We start from the raw sequence: 23,425 nt of genomic DNA on the forward strand, positions 1-23,425 counted from the left end.
GGGCAGAGAGTAAAAAACAAAACTCTTACTTTATTATACAACGGAGTCAGCATTTAAGCCCCAGACATTTCTACACAGCACAACGCAGCTCCTGTGGGAACACAGGGACCTCATAGGATTTAATCACACACACCGGTAGCAAAACGACAGACATCTGGTACCCAAAGCATGGACCTGCCATGGGAGATCGCTGGCCTGGCTCCTCTGCTCAAGGCTCCGCTCCCCTCTCCCTGCAGGTCAGTGGCTCTGTGGACTGGCAGAGGTCAGTGGCAATGTGCAATAGGCTCCATGTTTAGAAAGCGGACGTGCATCTTGGTGTTGATGTCAATCCCCTGCCACATCTGGAATTGGAACAGGCAGGGTTAAATGCGATGGACGTCAGGGTCTTGGTCTTTTCCCGGCAATGGACTTGCCTGGGGGCTCCTAAGAGGCAGGAGCCCTTCTCATTCCTTCTACCCTGAGCTGGTCTGTCGAACACCCACGCTGAATGGCCAAGGATGGTGCCAGCGCTGGTAATGGCTGAACGCTGCTACCACCTGGCAGCTCTGCGTGAAGCAAGTTCAGTGTCTCCGTCCAATTCATCTGGGGCCAGGGTCCACATCACAAACCACGGTCCCATCTGGCACCCCTAGCTGACAGCCTCTGTCAAGATCAAAGGGGCCTCGGAGACCGAACGCCTCTCAGAAGTGAGCCCTTCAGAACAACACTGAGCGTGCTGGCAGGAGACAGCGCACGGGAAACCTGCCCAGCCCACTGCCAGTGCCGCACTCCTGGAAGCTGTTACCACGTTCCTGGCAGCTCTGGAGGGAAGAAAAGCCTGGGGCAGTCGTGGCTTTGCTACTAACAAAGGGAGGACAGGTGGCAGTGGGTAAACGAGGCCCCAGCCTTTGCAATAGCCCTGGGAGCCAGCCCAGCATGGGAACCAGCATCTTGGCACATTAGCTCAAGAGGATGAGGTGCACATTAGCTCAAGAGGATGAGGTGCTGCACACAGGTACCTTCCCCGTCACTGCAACCCCGAAACGGATTGGGCAGCAACGACTGCACAAGACCAGTTTGGGGAATGAATTCTCCTGCTGAATTCAGCCCGAGAGCTCCTGCCACCCCAACAAAGCTCCCCGTTTAAGTTAGTCTGAGCAACACAAAAGTCTTCACTAACCTTAAGGAAGTCTTCAAATGTGATTCCCTCGTACACCTGGTCTGGCTCCTAGGGTATGGGAAGAGAGACAGAATTAACTCCCCTCCAGCTCTTTTAATAGCACTGAAAAGATTGGAAAGAGATAGGGTTGTCTGGGCAGGGGTCTGGGAGTCAGGAGACCTGCCTCTTCCTCTCCTCATGCCTCCGTTTCCACACCCCTAAAACGCGGGTAATACCTAGCTACCTCTCACAGTGTTAGGGTGCAAAGGATTATTATTAGATAAGACCGGGAAAAAAAAACCCCCAAGTGCAACCAGTTTGTTGTTGGCATGGGCTGCTCTATTTGTGAGGTGAGGCGAGGCTCCAAGACGAACAGAGCTCGAGGAAAAGAACACAGCTGAAGCCATTGCCGGCGTTCTGCTCTGTCCCAAGACAATTGGCTGTCTGGGCACTGAGGCTGCCGGGACAATCAGACAATCATTGGCCCAGGGACGCCACGGCAAACAAGCAACTTAATACGGACGGCTGCTGCAGCGCCATGCTCCAAGCCAGCCACCGTCCCCTGCTTCGCAGCCCCAGCAACAAGTCCCAGTCCGCAGCAACAGCTGCCCATTTGATGCAGGCCAAAGGAACAGGCACCAAATGCCAGCTCATTAGGACAGTGAAAGGGGACGGATAATTTGTTGTTCCTTTGGTGTTCAGGCCTCTGGACCTCTTAGCAAAAGAAGGCTTGAGAGTTCCAGCCTTCAAGGCAGTGAGGCTGCAATGGGACGTAAGCACAAGCTGAATGGGGCCTACGTGGAGACATGTCTATACCCCAGTGGGGTTTGTCTGATGAATTTTGTGTGCACCCATTTTGCTGACGTGACCAGCTGCAATTGGGATCCGGCAGACAGCGGGGGGTGGGGTGGGGGGGTAGCGACGGCGGCATGTGGCGCACCACATACGGCCCCGGAGTGCTCAGCCCAAAAGCAGCACAGTGCATGGGAGCAGAGTGCATGACAGACCAGACGGGTCCTGCACAGCGGGCTCGCCCATGGAGCAGCACCCGATTACTCTGCAGGGCCTGGCATCCAGCGACACATGGCACAATATCTACACATCATTATACCACCCAAAGGGGTCCCACCATTTGTCCCACACAGATGCTGGCAGCCTCCATCATGGCACCATCCGCAATTGACCTCGCTGACTCCTTCTCCAGGTGGGGGTTCCTAGACAGCAGCTCTTCCACCACCTAGCGGGGAGCGGGAAGCAAGGCGGACTGGTGTTAGGGGTGGCAGTGGTTTTGGGAAAGGTTTTGGGAGAGGGGAAGGCTAGAACAATACGTTACTTTTCTGTATTCCAGCAGGGTGATCTTCCCATCGTTGTCCGAATCGTACATGTGAAAGAGAACTAGGAAACAAGGCACAGGAGAGCGACAGGCTCAGTCATGGGCTCCAATGGCTGATGGCCAAATCATAATCATGCACCCTAGAACCCAGAGGCTTACTGCAAATGTAAGGAAATAGTGAAAGAGCTGGAAGAGTGGGGTGTCTGTGCAGCCCACCCTCGAAAACTGGGGAGCCCTGGGCCGGGGACTCTTGGGAAGTCTCACATTTTAGTTTCTCCTTCCGGAAGTGATCCAGCTGCTCTTCGTCCATGTTCATCTCAATAGGCCTGAAATAGGACATGATGGTCAGGAAGTCCTCAAAGTTGATCTCATCAGCTAACCCATTCGGCGCCTGCCGTAGGTTCCTGCAGAGGCCCGAGATGAAGAAGACAAGGTGAGAAATGACAGACCGGACGGTGACGAAGCTACTGGCAGTGAGCATTCAGCTAGCACGTGTCGTTCCCATCGCAAATCAGAGATGAGAGATGCAGCCGATTAGATCTTCTCCAGCCATGCCACCCTGGTCACTGTAGGATTGCTCCCTGCACTCTGTTTGCTAGTGCTTTGCCCAGTCTAACATTACATGTGTGTGACACAGAGGCCCATGGGTGCTTCACCGCTCTGGGTTAGCCACTCGTCAGACCTGACCTACCCACTTTGCTTAACTGTACCCTGCCTGCCCAGTAACCCTGGGTGCTTCTGCGCTGTGCAGCTTTGGCTCGGCATCCTGGCACTGGCAGTCGGCTCACAGCACAGTGACCTCACCCCGGCTTCCCCCAGTCTGGATACTCCTGACAGGGTGACACCAACAGCCCCGCGTCTCCCCAAAAGCCTCTCCCCTGCAGTGCTCAGCCCCCCCTCACTGCAGCACTCGCAAAACCTGCTCAAGTTCGCTGCTCCCGTAAAGTGACAGAACACAACACTCGCCAGTTAGTTTGGCTGAGGGTTTTGCCCTCCAGTTGGCAACCCGAGATTGAAATGATACCAAGGAGAAGGAAATGAGACAGAGGTTACAAATGAACAAAAGCCACTCAGCTTTGCTTGAGGGCCTGTTATAGTTTAAACTCAGTGAAAGAGGATACACACACAGTTACATCAAACCTCTCGGCTAGCTGCTAGGGCTGCTTGTCTTACCTCTTGTCGAAAAAGGCACGGACAATTTTTGACCTAATTGGATTGAACTCCAGGTCGGGGATCCTGTCAAAACTCTCCTTGCTGTAAAGAAAACAGAGACAGCAACAAAGGGTGGATGAAGCTGAGCAGAAGGGAAAACACGGACTTCAGTTACTGCTCTAAGACACCCGGGGTTGGGGCACAAAAGGGGCTCTTGTCCCATGACGAGCTCAAGACCATTTGGTCACAGATTACTACACGCTAGCCATTTTCCACTTTCCAAAGCACAAAAGCTTCATCAGATTCATCCCTGCCATGGGCCCGGCTTCATTACATTGATTAACCAGCAGTGCACAGAGACGTAGGAGACCATCACACAGGGACAATGCAACCCCCAAAACTGAAAGAGGCCCATACCAGTCACGCACAGCTGCATGCTAACAGGGACTGCCAAACCTGCCCGTCCTGTGAAGCTGCTTTGAGCTGTGCCTTCAACTAAAAAAAATTTAAAAAGCTCCCATCTCAGAAGTTCTCTCACTGCTGGAGGATCTATTATTTTAACCCTTCTGGTAACAGGACATTTACTCAGCGCATACCAAGCATTGCCCACACATCCTCGCGTACCATTCAGATTACTCAGCTCAGTGCGAGCGGAAAGAGCTTAGCACCGAGCAGCATCCCGCCTAGCAGAGCTGCAGATCCTTCCACCCCACGAGGCATTAATAGCCAGTCTATTTGTAGTCCATTCAGGAAAGGACGGGAGGAAATAGTGTCTTCCTGTGTTACTTTCATTGATGCTGCATTTCGCAGTTCTTGTTCTGTTGCGGCTCACGTTATGTTGCTTTCTCCATTTGGCTGCTTTCCCAATCGCTCAGCTTTTGTTTTGGCTCTTCTCTAGCACTACGCTCCCTGGTAATAGCACGGGCCATACAAAGAGTGTCTATCAATACTACGCGTTATGGAAGCAGGGCTAGCTCAGCATTGCTAGGTCATGCTACTTGCTAATTTTTTTATAAAGCCACAACTCCTGGAGTCATGTGATCATATAGAAAGGCTTTTAAAAAGATTCTAACCCTCGTTGCAGAAAAAAACTTGAAAACCTGAACCCTAAAAGCACCGATTCCAGAAAGCAAATTAAAAGAACTAATATGTACTTTTTCCTTAAGCTCATGATTTTGCGTGGCCTGACTCATAACTTTTAGTGCTCTGAGTTGGTGGGGGGTGATTCTGCCAACTCCATCACCTCCTTCCTGAATCTGCAAGTATGCACCATTGGCAGGGAGAACCAGGGAGTAACAGCCTTTCCGGGGAAATGCTGCTTCCCTTCGTGCTTTGCATTCTCCTGCAGGTGTCACCCCCTGCTTCGTGCTCAGGGAGCAAAGGCTGGCCCAGAGGTGGCTCAGGTGCACTGGGGCAGAGATGTGCGTGCCCCACAGGAGTGAACAGGCCCACGCATCATCCCTAGCGATAACATCTGCAATTTTCTTACCCGCTGTAACAAGCGCTCACTGTTACGACACGGTTGGAGATCTGCACGCTCTGAGAATCTCACAGCGCGATGGGGCAGAGGGAGGGTTGGCTATTTATGGAGACAGGGAGCTCTCTGAATCAGTCCCTATCTGCCTGAGAAACAGACCTTTAATCGAAATGTTTTCTTCGTGCTACTGGGGGAACGGAAGTAGCTTTGCAAAATTTACCACCTCCTCCCAGCTTTCCATTCGGCGCCGGACATGGAACGTGTTTTCGGCAGCTGAGCCTTCAGTAGGAAGGACTTGAATTAAATCACTTGGACACCTCTTGGCAGTCACTGCTACTAAAGGAAAACGAGGGTGCAAACCCCAGCTGGGGCTGGCGAGGCAGGTGCAAACCTGCCAGCACAAACTGTCTCAAGAAAGGAACGAATAAGTGGCAAGACGCTGGGTGCAAGCGGGGGGCTGGGGGTCAGGTCTCCCACGTGACAGAAATGGAGACTGAATTGGACACTGTATGTGGTCCGGGCCGCGAGGGCGAGTTCTTGTATAGTAGGTTACTAGAGTCTCCTGTAGACTGTGTTGTTCTGTGTTGTACTGGTGGGTGGTGGAATGGTTGTTCTAGGCCTACAACGCTTAAATTCAATGGCGCTGTGCAGCGAGGGGAGCCAATGGCTCCCAGCTCAGAATACCCCTGGAAGGGCAGTTACAGAAGAGTGGTCTAGCGTCAGGCTCCAGGCCCAAGTGACACAGCTGCTTGGCCAGGCTGGGGGCCTGGAGATCAAAACGTCACTGCACAGTGAAAAGCCCTTGGAGAAGTTCGGGTGAGGGGGAGAGGGAAGATCATCAGTTGCCAGAGGCTCTCCAGGGAGGTGTAAGGGAGATGCTCTGAGGAAGAGTCTCTAGGGAGCTAGGTTTCAGAGTAGCAGCCGTGTTAGTCTGTATCCATAAAAAGAAAAGGAGGACTTGTGGCACCTTAGAGACTATCAAATTTATTAGACACCCAGTTGGCTGGGCAGCATAGCATCGGTTTGTGGGATAGGTTCTCTCGGACACCCTGGTGTTCTGAATAAAGGATACTTGGCTCTAAGGAGGCAGTTTGTCACTGCCCAGAGGGAACAGGACTGCGGGGTCTGGGCCTCACACTTGGCAGCAGGGGACTGCAACCCAGGGCCCATATAGAGCGGGAGAGTCACATTATCCCACCCGGGGCCAGATGTTGGCTCATGGCTTGAGACCCGGGTGGGGCTGCACTCGACAAGACGCCGAGGGGCCAGAGGGGCAGCTCACCCGGGTAGTGCGACATCCCGCTCTGATCACTAACCCAGCTTCTTGCCGCTTCTCAGTGCTTGTCTGGGGGGCTCCTAAGCTGGGCAATGGAGGGAGACTGCAGGGAGAAGAGCCATGCAGGGCATTGGCAGTGGGAAGACGCTGAGCCACCTGCTGCTCCAGGGGGACAGGCTGCACCAACAAACTCCCCTCCCCACTCCCCGCAGAAGGAATCATCTGGCCAGCCACAGCAAGGGCAGTGCTGGGCCTCTCAGTAAGGAATGGGTGTCACCTCCGTGTCAGCCCCTAGCAACCCATAGCCCATGCTCGGCTGCAGTGACACCGGTTTTAATGAGCCCGTTGCATGCTCCCCAGGACAAAGCAGGGGTTACTGCCAAGGCGCCAATGGACACGCAGACATTTGCATTGTGCTGGAGGGGGGGCAGGTTTCCTTTGTCAGTCACTGTGACAGCTGCGGTTTGTTTCCTCTCTCTTGAAGGCCGGGGGGAGGAGAAGAGTGACAGACAGATTATGCAAAGCAGGTTCCTGTGCGTCCCTGTCGTCTGCCCTGGCACCTGCCGGACAGACAGCTTCCACCACACAGCGGTGACTGTGCTGCGACAGAGAGGTCATCCTGCCGCTCCGCTCGGGGCAGGCGGGGCCGACTCATGGCAGGGCCAGGGGGAGAGCGACGTGCTGGTTACTGAGAGAAACTCACTGTGGAATGAGCAGCTTTACTGAGCGTGGCCAATCCCCCCTGGAGGGACACAGCATGAGTCCTGCTGGCCCTGCTGCCAGGGGGGCTCCTGGCGAGCCCAGCATGGCTAGCTGGAAGGGCTCAGACTGCGGTGGGGAATCCAGCTGGGACACGTGATGAGTTTCAGGTACTGGACTTGGCTGGGAACTCCATTCAACCAACAAGGGACTGGAGGACTTCAACCAGAGAGCCCTGGGACGCTCAGGTGTAGGTTGCAGTTCTGTAGCTATGGGGGACAGTGGGGTTTTTCCCCCATGCCCTGGATAACACGTAGCATTGAATCCTCCCTCCACCTTCACCCTCACCAAAGTGGCAGGAGTAAACATCCCCGTTCCTAGCTGGTAGCTTCCAATTCCCCACCGATATCCCTGGGCCTACGGCCACCCCGCCCCACCACACTGGCCGGTGTTCCCCATCTTGTACCATCAATTTCAGAAATGTCGCTAGTGGCCAGGGCAGGGAATGGGGCTGCTCGCGAAGCCCTCAGCCATTCTAGAGCTCGGACACGTAGAGCTTTGGGGCAGGGCTCCAAGATCGTTCCCATCTCAAGGGCCTGATCCTCTCACTGCCTTGCATCCTCTGGAGTCATTTGCATCTGGGCAAGGCGGGTGGGAGCTAGACAAGCAGGATATCAGAACCCTCCTCTCTGTTGCCCTGGTGATAGCAATTAATACCCACTTCCCACAGGTGCAGGTGGTGCCCCACGCTGGGACACAGCGGGGAAGCAGGCCATGTGTCTGGCTGGAGGTAGTGGAGGGCCTCTCTGCAGACTCCATGCTTCCTTTTTCTCCCCCCCTCCCCACCTGGGAAGTATTTCTGGAGGCACCATCACTCCCTTCCTCCCACACATCATTTACAGAAGCGACTTCTCATCTCCTTTCAGCCATGCAGGGGAATATGCCTCTTCCTTTGTAGGGTCTCCCCTCTGGCATTCTGCAGCCTCAAATGCTAGTGAAAGCTGATTGCCCATACAAATCCCCACCCATATTCGGCAGGCCACGTTCTCGGGGGCACCAGGAGTTCCTCTGTGCTGCTTCACTTACAAAATAATCTCAGGGTTCTGGTGCCTGAAACAGTAATGAATGGCCAAGAATTGCCAGGCAGCCGTCGATTGATCTAAGCCTCCTCTCCTCACCAGGTTCTGGCCCTGCATGAACAGGAGCAATTACAGTGAGCCAGGAAGAATGGGGTCCTTTCAGGCTTAACAGAGTGAGGCCAGTTCCTTTTATGCCACTACATCTTTTCTCCGTACTGTGACTTAGTCTCTTCCGCCTTCTTGCGGCATTTTGCATTTTGTTTGATAAGTGGCTGTGCTCAGAGATAAACATCTGGATGCGTGTAAAACAAGCTTCCTCAGAAAAACCCACATTGCCTGCTAGAGTCAAATCTTATTAACAACAGGAACGGGAAATTTATGAGCACGAAATATCCCCATTGGGTAAGGTCACTTACGGGAGTCAGAGAACCTGTTACAACAACAGGAAATGGAGACCAGATTTCTCATGGTCCCCTCCCCTGGTTCTTTTTCTGCCCTCTCTGATACTCACTGCTTTGACATTCCTTGTACTGCCACAGGGCACATGCGAGGAAGGAGTGTCGTCGTAACTCTGTGTTTTTAGAATTTGGCTCCAATGTCTACCAGCCAGCCTCAAAGAACCCCACACAACATTCAGACAGCGGTTTCTGATCCCAAAGCACGTGCACACAAACCCATCGTTTTTGTTCAAAATTTCCTATCAACATATTTCACTTTTTTGATGAAAAACAAAACTGAAAAACAAGAACATCTTGCTACTCAAAAAACAAACAAACAAAAACGTTTTCCAAAACCATGGGGACTTTCGGTAAAAAAAAAAATTGGTTTTGTAAAATTGAACATTTTACTTTCCAGGGTTTTTTAAATATGAATTTTAGACAAAAAGTTATTTTGTGCTGGGGAAACTAGGGCTGTTGATTAATTGCAGTTAACTCGTGATTAACTCAAAAAAATTAATCACGATTAATCACAGTTTTAATCACACTCTTAAACAACAGAATACCAATTGAAATGTATTTAATATTTTTGGATGTTTTTCTACCTGTTTTGAATATATCAATTTCAATTACAACACAGAACACAAAGTGTACAGTGCTCACTTTATTATTTTTTATTACAAATATTTGCACTGTAAAAATGATAAACAAAAGAAATATTATTTTTCAGTTCACCCGATACAAGTACTGGAGTGCAATCTCTTTATCATGAAAGTGCAACTTCCAAATTTAGATTTTTTTTTTTTGGTTACATAACTATACTCAAAAACATAACAATGTAAAACTTTACAGCCTACAAGTCCACTCAGTCCTACTGCTTGTTCAGCCAACCACTAAGAGAAACAAGTCCTCTGGAATGGTGGTTGAAGCATGAAGGGACATATGAATCTTTCGCACGTCTGGCATGTAAATATCTTGCAATGCCGGCTACAACAGTGCCATGCAAACGCCTGTTCTCACTTTCAAGTGACATTGTAAACAAGAAGCGGGCAGCATTATCTTCTGCAAATGTAAACAAACTTGTTTGTCTGAGCGATTGGCTGAACAAGAAGTAGGACTGAGTGGACTTGCAGGGTCTAAATTTTTACATTGTTTTGTTTTTGAGTGCAGTTATGTAACCAAAAAAAATCTACATTTGTAAGTTGCACTTTCATGATAAAGAGATTGCACTCCAGTACTTGTATCGGGTGAACTGAAAAATAATATTTCTTTTTTTACAATGCAAATATTTTAAAAATAAATATAAAATGAGCACTCTGCACTTTGTATTCAGTGTTGCAATCAAAATCAAAATATTTGAAAATGCAGGAAACATCCAAAAATATTTAAATTAATGGTATGTTATTATTGTTTAACAGCATGCTTAACTGTGTGAATAATCACAATAAATTTTTTTAATTGTGTGATTAATTGTGACTAATTTTTTTAATCGCTTGACAGCCCTGGTTTCAACATAATTTTTTGTAACCAGTTCTAGTACTTTGGCAGCTGAGCTGAGGAATGCAGCCACCTCTGGAAACAGGGCTGATGTTTAACATCATATAACGACAATACACAGCAGTCTAGGAAAGAAAGTAAAGACAAAGGAACCATTGGCAGCTGAAACTACAAGCAGATTTTAGGTAACTCTCCAGATTGGGATTCAACCACCGACTTGTGAAAAATGCCATGGGATCCTTAGTGACCAGAAAAAGGTCAGGACCTTTGTTTGAAACTCTAATTCCAAGAAAGGGGATGCCCCTTCCAGCAGCCTAGCCACCCCTGGCACTATGCTGTGGTAACCATTCCCTTCGGAGTCAGAGATGGTCTCTTCCTGGCATAACAGATTACGCTCACTTTCTCCCGCTCTGGGCAGTTTCAAGAACCAATCACCTGTAATGCATGGTATTGATATAATCCAGGTAGTGCTCCACAGGGCTCTGTAATCCCAGACGGAGACAGAGCAAGAGCACACGTGCACGGTAAAGGAATGAGTTTATAAACAACAACCCAGCCAGGGCAATAAACAAAGGATACAGAAATAAAAGCACCCTACCGGATGGTTGGCTGGTCCCCGCTTATCTGCCTGAATCTCCGGTGAAGGTGCTCAATTTGTTCCAAAGTGACTGGGAAGAGAGAAGAGAAAGATCATTTGTCACTAACCTCTCCTGCCACAGCAGATGAGGTCTCCGCATAGGGCCCCCACGCTCTGCCAGACCTTCCCTCGGGGAAGCAGCAATGCACTGGAAGAGGATCACGGGGACTGAAAAAGGGTCTCATTCCTCCTGTGGCTACTGCCCATCCATCCCTGCTAAACATTCCCAGGACTTCTGACAAGCACCATATTTTTGGCCTTCAGAGAAAGCTCCGTCTGGAGAGGGTACGCCTGGCTGCCCCGGAAAGTCTCCATCACGTCACACACCTGGAGCACTGTGCGAAGGTCAGTATATGTTTACTCCCTGGTAAAAGGCAGGTGGCCCTTAGTAAACAAACGTGTTAAGTGGGGTTCTCTCTCCCCTTGGCTCCTAACCAAGCGTCTTGTCTCGATGAGCAGAGGCCCCATTCCTTCCCTGCGCCTCTCTGCTGCATGCACTCCCCACAGGGGACATTTCTGTGGCATCGTTTGCAGCACATCCCTGCAGAGAAGCGGGCAGTCTGTGGCACGGTGCTGTGGCTGCAGGAAAGGGTGTTAACCAGGGGTTTGTGTCTGGGGACTCGCCAACGATCAGCCCAGTAGAAAGCCTGGTCAAGGGAAATCTTACTCCAGGGGACAGCACAGCTAGTGTGTCCCCACCAGGGAAAGTGAAAATGTCTTTGTGCATTGGGGCTTCATGGTGCCTGGCGTAGGCAGTGCTCAGTCCCAGGATATTAGAGAGACGAGGTGGGGGCGGTAATAGCTGGCAAATAATGGACATAGATACACTTAGGCCTGGTCTACACCAGACACTTAGGCTGACCCTGCTGCATCACTGAGAGACGCATTTAAACCAAACTAAGCCCTGACATGGACACTGCAGGGGCGACGGACGAATTCTTCTGGCCAGCTAGTGCCCACCTCTCAACGGGGCGGATTTACTACTGCAGCAGAAAAGCCCCTTCCCCCTGTAGCAGGCGTCTACATTACAGTGCTAGAGTAGCGGAGCTGCAGCCGTGCCGTTTCAGCGCTTCCAGACAAGGGTCAAAGGTCCAAGCAGCTCTTCGGAAAGTTGCATGTTGGTGCAACACAGTAGTGGGGATGAGGAGCTTCCTTAAGAGGGGACATTGGGCTCGGCTAAATAATTCAGCTCTGTTACAGCTCCAGTGACTTCCTTGAAAAAATCTGACCCATTAGGGCTACTTTATTTGGAAAGCAGCAGAGGGGATGCATGGCAAAGATATCAAATGGTGTTGGTGGATACGGCAGCATGGACTTGTGGTTAGAATGCAGGACTGGTTTCAGGAGACCTAGCTTCTATTTCCAGCACTGCCACTGGCTCCCTCTGTGGCCTTATGCATGTCACTTAACCTCTCTGCAGCTCTGTTTCCCCATCCATAAATCAGGTAAGTATCATTACCTGCTTATCTCAGAAGGGTCTGTGGGGACTGACTGTTTAGTGTTTAGTGTTTGTAAACTGCTTTGAACATGTGAAGTACTACATGAGGCCCAGAACAATGCTGGCTATACCACATCCGCTAGGGCTGCGTTGCTTCAGAGGGGTAGCCGTGTTAGTCTGGATGTGTAAAAGCGGCAAAGAGTCCAGATGCATCTGACAAAGTGGGTATTCACCCACGAAAGCTCATGCTCCAATACATCTGTTCGTCTATAAGGTGCCACAGGACTCTTTGCCACTTTTATAGCTGCATTGTAGCATGTAGAATTGTAGGTGTAGAATTATTATTTATTGGAAGCTACCCACAGTATGAGATGGTCCCTGCCCCCAGGGAATTTATAATGTACGGTCCTGATCCTGCAATCTGAGCCACTCAAGCAAACTCTTAATGCTCTGGTGGCCCATTAGCAAAAGCTAAAGTTAGCTTGCAGTAAGATTTTAGCCCCAGACAATACAGTTGAGACACAAAGTGCTGAGGTGAGAATCTGGTCTCTAAGTGATACAGAGTTGTCTCTTCCTCCCTCCCCCCAGTCATGTAGCTTATATTTGGGGAATTACCCCTAAGAGGGGTCATTGACATAAGTGCACTGTTGCTGATTAAAAATAAAACATTAAAAAATAAATAAAGGCAGCCAATCAGGCCTTCCTGTTTACTTCAAGACTAGGAGGGGACTCTGAAATTCAAAAGCAATATATTTGAGAGAGAAAAGGGAAAATTTTTGGACTAAGATTTTCAGAAGTAACTATAAATTTTGGATGCCAATTTGAGACATGGACCTGATCTTCAGAAAGCACTGAGCAGCTCCCTTGTCTGGAAATCAGGCCCCTGCACTGTAATGTGGCCCCCAAACATGGAGGTATCCAGAGAGACTGGTCACTTTTGAAAATCTTTGCCTAGACCGGGGTGGGCAAACTTTTTGGTCTGAGGGCCACATTGGGTTTCCAAAACTGTATGGAGGGCTGGTTAGGGGAGGCTGTGTCTCCCCAAACAGCCAGGCATGGCCCAGCCCCCCCTTCTATCTGACCCCCCACCCCACCCCACCACTTCTCGCCCCCTGACGGCTCCCCCTGGACCCCTGTCCCATCCAGCCACCCCTTCTCCCTGTCCCCTGACCGCCTCTGGAACCCCTGCCCCTGACTGCCCGCTGTTGCCCCATCCAACCCCCGCTCTCCTTCCTCACTGCCCCCCTGGGACCCCTGCCCCCATTCAACCCCCCTGTTCCCTGCCCTCTGACTGCCCCCACCCCAATCCATGCCCCCGCCCCCTGACCACCACCCCGAACTCCCCTGCCCTCTATCCAGCCCCCACTGGCCCCTGCCCCCTTACCGCGCTGCCTGGAGCACCGGTGGCTGGCGGTGCTACAGCCGTGCCGCCCAGAGCACCAGGTCAGGCCGTGGCTCTGCAACTGGGAGGGGGGGACAGTGGGGGAGGGGCCGGGGGTAGCCTCCCAGGCCAGGAGCTCAGGACAGGAGGGCTCTAGTTTGCCCACGTCTGACCTAGACACTCCATCAGCCTAGAAGTTGTAATTATGCTACCTTGGATAAAATTAAGAGCCACCGATTCTCCTGCTTCAAATCATGATGGTGATCACCAGCTGGGCTCAATTCCCCCCTCCTCCCCTACCCCTGGAATAATAATGGGCATTGTCGTGGCATATTATACATTCTGAAGTATCTGCCACTGGCTAATAGATGGTACCAAGCTAGACAGACCACTGCTCTGCTGCAGTGTGGCAAAGTTTGTGTCCCCATGGTGGAGAAAGACGGTGTCGCGGCATATGAAGACTATTTGGGTGCAATAATTCAGTTGTCCCATGAGTTAACACTTATGGGTACACGCTGTAACCGCACTGGCTGTGCACGGGTGCTGGCTGGGGGCAGCTCATGCAGGGAGAACAGCAACTCTGATGTTTACCCCTAACTATAGAGAGCTTACGAGTAACGATACTATCTTCCTCAGAAACTCAGCGCCCGGGAGTGAACGCCATTCCAGTCATTGGCACACAGAACCATTCATCTGTGAACCTCAAGGAGATTTACGAGCACTGATTAAGCCTTGCACACCACACAGGACGTGGGAATTGTCCCCGCTTTATCGATGGGGAAGCTGAGACAAGAGCTGGATGGCGACTTGCACAACATCACACTGCAAGTCTGACAGAGCCCGGGACAGACTTCAGCCTCCCACTCCAATGCTCTAAGCTCTAGGCATGGCTCCCCTCCCACTGCAAGAGGAACTAGGCCTAATATCAACCTGCAATAAGCTGTGGCAAGACCAGTCACTGATTTGTTGACTCCTTAATCTCTTGGTGGAAGCTTGCCAGAAACTCATGTTCATACTTACAGGACTCAAATCAGTCACGGGCTGGTACTTTTCAGACTTGCATAAATATTGACTATAGTAATTATCAGCAGTGGGAAAAGCAGCCTTTGGCTTTGTTTGTGCAAGATATTAACTCATGTCCATGTGCCCGCTGAGCATCACATTCTCTCTGACCCAGGCCCAGCGATGGGAGACATGGCATATCGAATCACATGGGATATGATGGAATACAAGCTTCCACTAATGGGCCTTTCGCAGCAGGGCAGGTAATTCACAAGCACATTAAAAAATCATTGGCAGATCTATGATTTTAACGACAGTTGCCAGAAGGTAACAGATCTGTACTGATATTTTTCTAACTTTTAAGTAACTGGCTTTGCTCCATTTTTGTTGTTGTTTTACAGCCTTGAAAGGGAAACCTCCCCAGTTCGCTGGCCTAAATATTTTACAGGTCGTGGGAAGCTCTCCATGCTGTTTGCTGCAGCTTCTGTCTCTCCCTGTGCCTATTGCTGAACTGTTTTGTAACTTGGTGCAATTAGGCTCATAGACTTTAAGGTCAGATGGGCACATCATGATCATCTAGTCTGACCTCCTGCACATCACAGGCCACAGAACCTCCCCCACCCACTCCTGTAGTAGGCCCATAACCTCTGGCTGAGTTACTGAAGTCCTCAAACCACGATTTAAAGACTCCAAGTTACAGAGAATCCACCATTTACACTAGTTTGAACCTACAAGTGATCCATGGCCCATGTTGCAGAGGAAGGTGAAACTCTCCCAGGGGCTCTGCCAATCTGACCTGGGGGAAAATTCCTTCTCGACCCCCAAATATGGTGATCATTTCCACCCTGAGCAGGTGGGCAAGAACCACCAGCCGGACACCAGGGAAAGAATTCTCTGTAGTGACTCGGAGCCCTTCCCCTTCTAGTGGCCCATCGCCGGCCATTGGAGATATTTGCTGCTGGCAGTTGCAGATCGGCTACATGCCATTGTAGGCAGTCCCAGCGTACCATCCTCTCCATAAACTTACCAAGCTCAGTCTTGAAGCCAATTAGGTTTGTTGCCCCCACTGCTCCCCTTGGAAGGCTGATACTTCTCTCAGTGACTCACAGTAGCTACCCTTACATCTGCTGCAGCAACAGCCTGCTGTTGGGGATGGGACAATTTCACTCTTTCCAGCTGTGGAAGGATGCCACGATCACACACCTAAGACTAGCCATGGCTAGATCAGATCCACATCATCCCAATGGCTGACCTGAAAAGGATCCGATGTCTCGTAACATGATGAAAGGCATGAGGCTAAGAATGGGATGGCCACTAGCCACAGTTTAAAGCTCAGTCAAGCGTCAACAATGCAGCAAATCTCATCTTTCGGAAAAACATGTCTGAGCAAGAAGCCTAAAGTCCACTTCAGGGAGCATTCAGGTTCTCCTCTGAGAGGCTGTGGTCAAACATCAATTCCAGCTGGGTATAGACATCAGAGCTAGGCTTTGCCTCTCACCCAGGCTACACTCAGAACCCACATCCAGGTGAGCACAGCCATCCAGCTCCTGTTCTCTGACTGCTTAAGGCTTCATGAGTGAGTCAATACCAGGTGGGCACAGAAATCCAGTGCACGGCATTTCTTTTCCATCCCAAGTGTCTCAAGACTTCCCTTTTCTCGCGCTCACACACGGAGATGTAAATTCCATCAGCTAATGCTTTTCACTTTCACCAGGAACAGTTGCACCTGGCTTTTCCAGTCTGCCTGCAATGAAGTCTGGCAAAGTCCCATGTGTGAGTGGTTCAATCTCTCATGCAATGGGGAAGGACCTTTGTTTAAAAAACTACTATTACAATAAAAGTTCTTACACGCCCAGACTGTCAGCTTCTGAACCCCCCTGTAACTGCTAACGTGTCTCCTTGCCCTTGTCACTGGCTCCCGATTAGCCAAACAAATTTGTTGGGGTTGGCCAAGCTGTTTGGATGCTCAGGATCCTGCTGTATTTTGACTCTCTAGTCGCTTAAAATGGGACTCAACCTATTACTCTTACGTCTCCACTATAGCCATGTAGTGCTTTTAAAATCCTCCAGTGGTTATGCTTTGCTGTTTTACTTCTGTTCATGGTTTTCACATAAACGGAAACTTTTTCTACACATTGCTTTCAAATCATAGCGGTCAGCTGTTGACCTTTCACATTGCCACTGGATGACATCACCATTGCCATGGAAACAATGGGGCCAAGGAAGTCGTGCACATCTGGAACTTGGTTTTAAATCAAAGTCTTATAAACCTCAGGGAACGCACAAGCAGTAACAAAAATCCCATTTGGCAGCAAAATGGTACCTCTTCCTCCCCAGCCATCAGAGTGTTCAGAGCAAGTCTATGATTAGCATGGAGGACTTGGAAATGGCACTCCTGGGTTCTAGTCCCAGTTGTGTCAGTGAATTTGGGCAAGTCACCACTTCTCTGTAATGTAGCTTTCCACGTATGTAAAATGGAGGTAACCCCCCGCTCAGAGGGTTATGGAGCAATTTGAGATTCACAGATGGAGGGCACAGATGGCGTGCTCCTATAGTGTACTAGGGACCACTAGGGATCATCAGGTAGCCATGGTCCATGCTAGTGAAGAGCTTGCACTGCTCTGTGGAGGGGGGAGGAGCTCTGAGTGCTGCAGCATGGGCTCACCTCTCCCTTCCAGGTGATTCACCTGCCCATGGTACAAAACAAAAGGGGGGGGGTCTCTCTCAAAGCCAGGTCTTCCTCCCATGCCACACCTGGCAGCACCAGGCTGGGCACAGCTCTCCTCTCGAACAGGCAAGTAATCAGTTGCGATCGGACATTGTGTTCAAAAGAATCTCAGTCCTTTTCCATAAAGCAGCAACACCTGCACAAGGGAAAGAACGCCCCAGGAGAGACGCGCAGGGTCAACACTTCCCGCTCATATCCCTTGGAAATAACGTTAGCCTCTGATGTCCCAGGCCCTTGCCCACGTGCAGGCTTCCAGGCTATAGAGAAAGGCACTGGATTCATTGGGCTCTTTTCCAGGCTGCTGGTCTCTGTGCTGTTTGAGTCAGAGCCCCCCCACTCCTGGCATCAGAGAGATTCTGAATACTGCTGCCATTTTGTTGGGGTCCCTTAAACAGCTGTGTCAGCCCCATGCACAACAATCACCTAGCCTACAACAAAGCCACCTCCCAGCTCCCCACCTCCAACATGAAAGGAACTTCAGTGACTGAAGTCAGGCTGGAGTAGGTGCCCTGGCATCTGTGTCCCTTCTGATGGTGGGGAGGGGCTGAGTTCCAATGGAACTTCTAGTGGCTCCGGGTCCACAGGTACCACTGGGGCCCAAGGCCACCCACCACGTGAGGAATTAGGGCCAGTGTTTTAAAGGTATTTAGGTGCCTGAAGACACAGGTAGGCACCTAGGTGCTTTGGAAATCCCACAAGACATCTTCAGGCATCCAGACACCTTTAAACCACAGGCCTTTGGCTCTGAATACCAGCAGAGCTGCAGGGTCCCAGCTCCCTCCTGACAAAAGCAGGCACAGCTGCAGGGTGGAGTGATGTGATGGGGGGGGATAGCTCAGTGGTTTGAGCATTGGCCTGCTAAACCCAGGGTCGTGCGCTCAATCCTTGAGGGGGCCATTTAGGGATCTGGGGCAAAAATTGGGGATTGGTCCTGCTTTGAGCAGGGGGTTGGACTAGATGACCCTGATATTCTATGATTCTATGAGTCTATGATTCTATGAATACAGTAGAGTTGTGTCTGTGTGTTTACACTGTGCTGGCTTTGTCCCTAGGCATTATTTGAATTCCAGCGGCACCCAGGCCCAGCGGAATATAAATACGTCCCTGCCCCGGAGAGATGACATTCTAGGTCTAGCTGTAGTCATGGGAATCCACTTCCCAGCAGGGTTCTCAGAGCTCGGGTTATACTGGGACTGGGTCAAACCTACACGTCCTTGGCGTCTAACTTAACTTTCACAAACTGCCTCCTCTCCACCCTATCTGCTCACGCACACATGTAAACAGCCAGGGAAGGAAAAATAATCCAGGGTGATGACCCTTTTAGAGAGGCCAAGATTTGTTTTAAACACACTTCTGCCTCAGTCTGTGCTGCACCAGCCACCACCCCAACTTATTTATCTCAGCCGATAAGCCTCCCTTCAGAGCTCTCCCCTCCCTTTCTGCCTCCTGCTGCTCCCAGCCAGAGCCCTCTCCCTAGCCAACAGCAGCTGCAGGGATGCTACAAATGATCGAGAGAAGGCAGCTCCTGCAAGGCAGTAACACTGCTCCAGGAGTAGCTGCTATACAGGGCTTAAGGCAATGCCGATAACCTGCCTCTCGCTGTCCCACACAGCTTGCTCTCTGAAGGGAGTCAGTTTCTGATCATACACAGCTCCTGAGTGACCCAGGAAAGCGGTACGGTCTCGCTTGAACTTGGGTCTCCCACAGGCAAGCACAGAGTCTACCCCAGATGACGGGGGCTGGCTATGTGGTACTTTAAATGTGTCTCAGCCCTGGAAAGTGACTCTAATAACAATGATAACACCCAGTCTTACACAGAGTTTTCCATCAGTAAATCTCAAAGTGTTTTATAAAGGAGGTCAGTATGATCAACACTCTTTTACAGTTGGGAAACTGAGGCACAGAAAGGTGAGGAGACTTGCCCAGGGTCACCCAGCAGGCCAGTAGCAGAGCCAGGAATAGCACCCAGGTCCAGCAATCTATCCAGTAGGCCACACTCTCTCTTCTTAACAACTAGCATCTTCTGGTTCCCTAGCCAATATTCACTGACGTCAGCTCAAACCTGCTCTATTTGCAAGCAAACAGCTGCGGGGAGTTTTGTTTTCTTCTTAGCTGCCAGCCCCCCAGCTTCACCTTGCAGGGCTCCATTAGCAGGCTGAGGGTTTGTGCAGCTGTCACTGGGCCTAATCTGACCAGCCGCTTGACTTTCACCTAGCTTGTCTGTCAGAGCCCAGGTTGAGTTCACCAGGCCTGTAGTCAGAAAAACATCTTGTGACTTGCAAACTGAGTAGACTGGATCTGGATTCATTGAGCCACAGTGAATATGAAATTCCTCCTTGCCATTTACACAGAGGCCAAGATCAAAGGTATGTAGGCACCCACTGAAATCAACAGGAATTTGGTGCCTAAATACCTTTGAAGATCTGGGCCAGAGCCACATTTTTTTTTTTTTTTTTTTGGAGGGGGTGGGAAGAAGCCCCCTCCAGTCCATTCCTGGCTATCTGGGTTTGGGACAGAAGTTACTCACCAGCTGATGGTTATGGGCTCCTGGCTTTCCAGACAGGACTGTTCACAGCAAAGGAACACAGCTATGCCAAAGGCTCCAATCTGCACTCCAGTCTGATCTCAGCCCTGCTGCGTTACAGAGGCTCAGGATATATGATTCTGCTCTGGAAACATCATCAGAAATGGTGCCAGAACTTCGATGGAATTGGTTTCTCTTATCCAAAACTGCAGGAATAATTGGGGTTATGTTGGGTCAAGTGTCTTCGATGGAGATATCCCAGAACAAAGACCGATGGGGACTAGATAATTAAAAGTGACCAGGCTGGATTGCTTTTTATTGTAACTGTACTCCATATGAAAATGCAGATCTTCAACTTGAACTAGCCCCCTTCCCCACTCCCTAACCTCCCTCCCGTTTTAGAGCACTACTCCCTCTGCAACAGAGACTTCTAGACCTTGTTCTGGAACAAGATGTGGCTGGAGAAGTTTGATACTAACGAGGCAGGCACCCATCCAGTATAGTGACTGGACTGAAGTGCCTAGATACCACAATGATGGCCAGTTTAGAAAGGCCACAGCGATAAAATGGGGCCTTGTAGCAGAGTGCCTGTTACCAAAGGTGCATTGTAAATCTGGGGGCTTGAGTTCTGATCTAGCTGAATAAGCTGGTTCCTGGGCGCCATCATGTGACACCCCCTTGCCTCCCACTGGCTCTCCACGTTCCCCTAGTGCTTGGATGTGCACTGTACAGGAGGGGAACCTAAGCTGTATCATTTCATTATTTTTATGCACATGAGAGAGAGGAATCCGGGCTGAGGATGAGGGCAGTTTTATTGTTGCCCAAGTGACCGTTAGTTTGTAGTGACCAACAAAAGGTGCTGGATTGACAGTTTATCCCGGAAGCACATCTCCACAAACACAGGGACAGCGCAGGTTTCTTCTGTCCGCTCTGCTGCCCATGTGTCTGTTGTGACAGCTAGTTTGGTCCGATGAACACCTGTGCGCTGGAAACAGGCTTGAGATCATCAACTCATTTCACAAATGCCACCAAACAGCCAGCTGGTGATGTATCTCCCCACCTGGGCAGGGTAAGCATTTAACTTCTCAGGTGGTTAATTTGATATTTTGGCTCAGGTGGCCAGCATGAGTCACAGTCTCATAAGCACACAACACTCTATGTCCTTAAATGATCAGATTTCTCCTCCAGCCAAAGCCAGGTTGTAAATGCAGCCTCAGTCCCTTTCTGTGTGGAAAGCTGAGATGTCTAGTGCGTTGCCAGAGTGCTACACTGCACAGCACTGACCGCTTAGGCCTTGCAGCCCTGCCCTAAAGGAGTGGAGGCAAAAGGAGGGCGTTTTTGCCTTTAAAGATGGGGATTGTAAACAAATACTAGTTTGTGTGCCTGTCACCTGCTCCTTAAGAGCTTGATCCTTCGGCCTTTGAAGTCTACAGCAAAACTCCTTGTAGATCACAATAGAAAAAGTGTCTGGGCCCAAAGGTATCGTGGGCTGTCACGGACTCCCTGGGCGATGCTCTGGAACTGCTCCCCATGAAGCCAGTCAGGACTCTGGGGCAGTCGCCTTCCTGTGAGCAGCCTGTCTGCAGGACGCAAAGCTCACACAGCTTCCACCTTCCTGGGTCTGACCTCGGAGCATTCAGCATCCTCTGCCCCTCCGTGCGCTTCCCACAGCGAGTCCGCTCAGGCGGGGCTCCTGGGGAAGCCAGAGGGTCCTGCACCCCAACTTCGCAGTCAGACGTGACTCTCAGCCAGCCAGTAAAACAGAGGTTTATTAGACGACAGGAACATGGTCTAAAACAGACCTTGTAGGTGCAAAGAACAGGACCCCCTCAGCTGGGTCCATTCTAGGGGGCAGTGAGCCGGACAGCCACGTCTGCCCTTCACTCCCTGTCTCCAGCCAGCCCCAAACTTAAACTCCCTCCAGCCCATCCTCCTCTGGGCTTTGTCCCTTTGCCGGGCTAGGAGGTCACCTGATTCCTTTGTTCTCCAACCCTTTAGCTCTCACCTTGCAGGGGGGAAGGGCCCAGGCCATCAGTTGCCAGGAAACAGGGTGTCGGCCATTCTCTGTGTCCAGACCCCTGCACACACCTGCCCTCTAGGGCTCTGCAACGATCATACACCCTTATCCCACCCCCTAGATACTTCAGAAGAGCATAGGGGAAACTGAGGCACCCCCACAATAGTCAGAGGAAACATTAAGACCAGTCCCACTTCGTCACATGGGTGAAGTCAACTCTTTTGTTGGGAGTGGTATTAATGCATGTTCTCTGTCCTATTCAGACTTCTGCTTTGGAGGGTGAAGGGCTGAGCAGACTATCAGGGACAGTCACATGCCAGTTCATGGAAGTCAGAGACCTGCTGAGTCATCTGGAACATCCTCCAGCTGAAGCAGGATGGTTCCCTAGGGCATTTACAGAAGTGCTTCTCTAGTCCAGTTGCAAACAGCTCTAATGATGTGGCTTTCACCCCTTTCCTTGAGGGACTCTCGTGGTCTGACAGCTGCATTGTTAGGAAATACATCCAGGTATCATCCTAAAATGGTCTTGATTTGAATTGAGGCCTTTCCCCCCGTGTAATTTCTCCCCCACCTTGGCATTCACACCCTTAAATACTTCTGGACAATTGTCACATTCACCCCACAGTTGTCATTGATTTACTCTCTCCTCAACTCCATCCTTCCAGCCCCAGATAGATGGAAATGATAAGCTCTGTGATGTGGTCTGTTCTTTCTAATGACTGGTTAATTCATCAACGCACAGGCCTCTGCAGACACCAGGCGGGTACCCAATGCGGGGCTGAGAGCAGCATGTCCAACAGTTCCATCGACGACACCAGAGTCTCTCTCCTCCCTGGGAACTGGAGCCCAGACAGGCAGTGTTGCATTAGCTGCTGTATTTAGCCTGTCTGGGACTGGCTTCCACTGAGGCTAAGGAGCGATAGGACGATCCCTCCCACAGCCCTCTGCTCAGACACACAAGCATCTCAGTTTGCAAGTGAACTGTTTTTAAAAAAACAACAACATTGGATTTGGGAGCCTTTAAAACACCTCCCTGTTCTCCTCTCCCTCCCCTTCTCTACCCACGACCCTGCCACACTGAGAATGGATTAAGGCAGCAGGAGGCCCCCCCGCCACAATGAACACATGACACTGTGGGGCTCGCATGTGTGTGTTGGCCACGTCCCTATGCACATCACAGCAACCCCCTACCTGGCAGAGGAAAGCTAGACGCCACCTCCTTTAGTCTCGGTGCTGCTAAAATATCACCTGGAAGAGCAACAGGAGCTCCCTAGACCCGTACCTTGGGTTCAGCACTCTGCCTGCACAGTGAGCCTGACCTCGGCTTCCAATGGGAATTTGGGCACTGACCATAATGAGAGCCCAAGCTGGCCCTTGGAGAACTCCGATCACCCTGCCCCCATGAGGTAGTTACTTGTGCTGCCTCTCAGCCACTAGCTCAACCTCAGCAATGACATTTCTAAGTAAGTTCTTCCCAGTAGCAACCATTTCAGGGTCCGTGTTAGTCTTGAGCCCACAGGGAGGGGCAGATCGACCTCTATAAAAACTCCACAAGAGACCATGCTTTGCAATATTTCTCTTCTGTCTCCAGTACTACGTCCGGCCCTGTT

The 23,425-nt window shown here is 50.6% G+C and overlaps 1 protein-coding gene across 3 annotated transcripts in view; it reads right to left on the reverse strand.

The window, feature by feature from the left end:
- Positions 1-10: 10 nt before the first annotated feature.
- Positions 11-23,425, reverse strand: part of TESC (tescalcin) — a 31,266-nt gene continuing 7,851 nt past the window's right edge. For 2 of the 3 annotated variants that reach the window (XM_037878831.2, XM_037878830.2), the window contains 7 exons: positions 10,687-10,756; positions 3,645-3,725; positions 2,736-2,875; positions 2,472-2,533; positions 2,268-2,375; positions 1,160-1,207; positions 348-800 (listed from right to left, as the gene is read on the reverse strand). In XM_037878831.2, coding sequence (XP_037734759.1) covers positions 696-800; positions 1,160-1,207; positions 2,268-2,375; positions 2,472-2,533; positions 2,736-2,875; positions 3,645-3,725; positions 10,687-10,756 — 614 coding nt within the window. In that variant the 3' untranslated portion in view covers positions 348-695. The other variant, XM_007071905.4, reaches the window with a different exon arrangement.

The sequence above is a fragment of the Chelonia mydas genome, chromosome 15 (assembly GCF_015237465.2).
Source record: "Chelonia mydas isolate rCheMyd1 chromosome 15, rCheMyd1.pri.v2, whole genome shotgun sequence".
Lineage (NCBI taxonomy): Eukaryota > Metazoa > Chordata > Testudines > Cheloniidae > Chelonia > Chelonia mydas.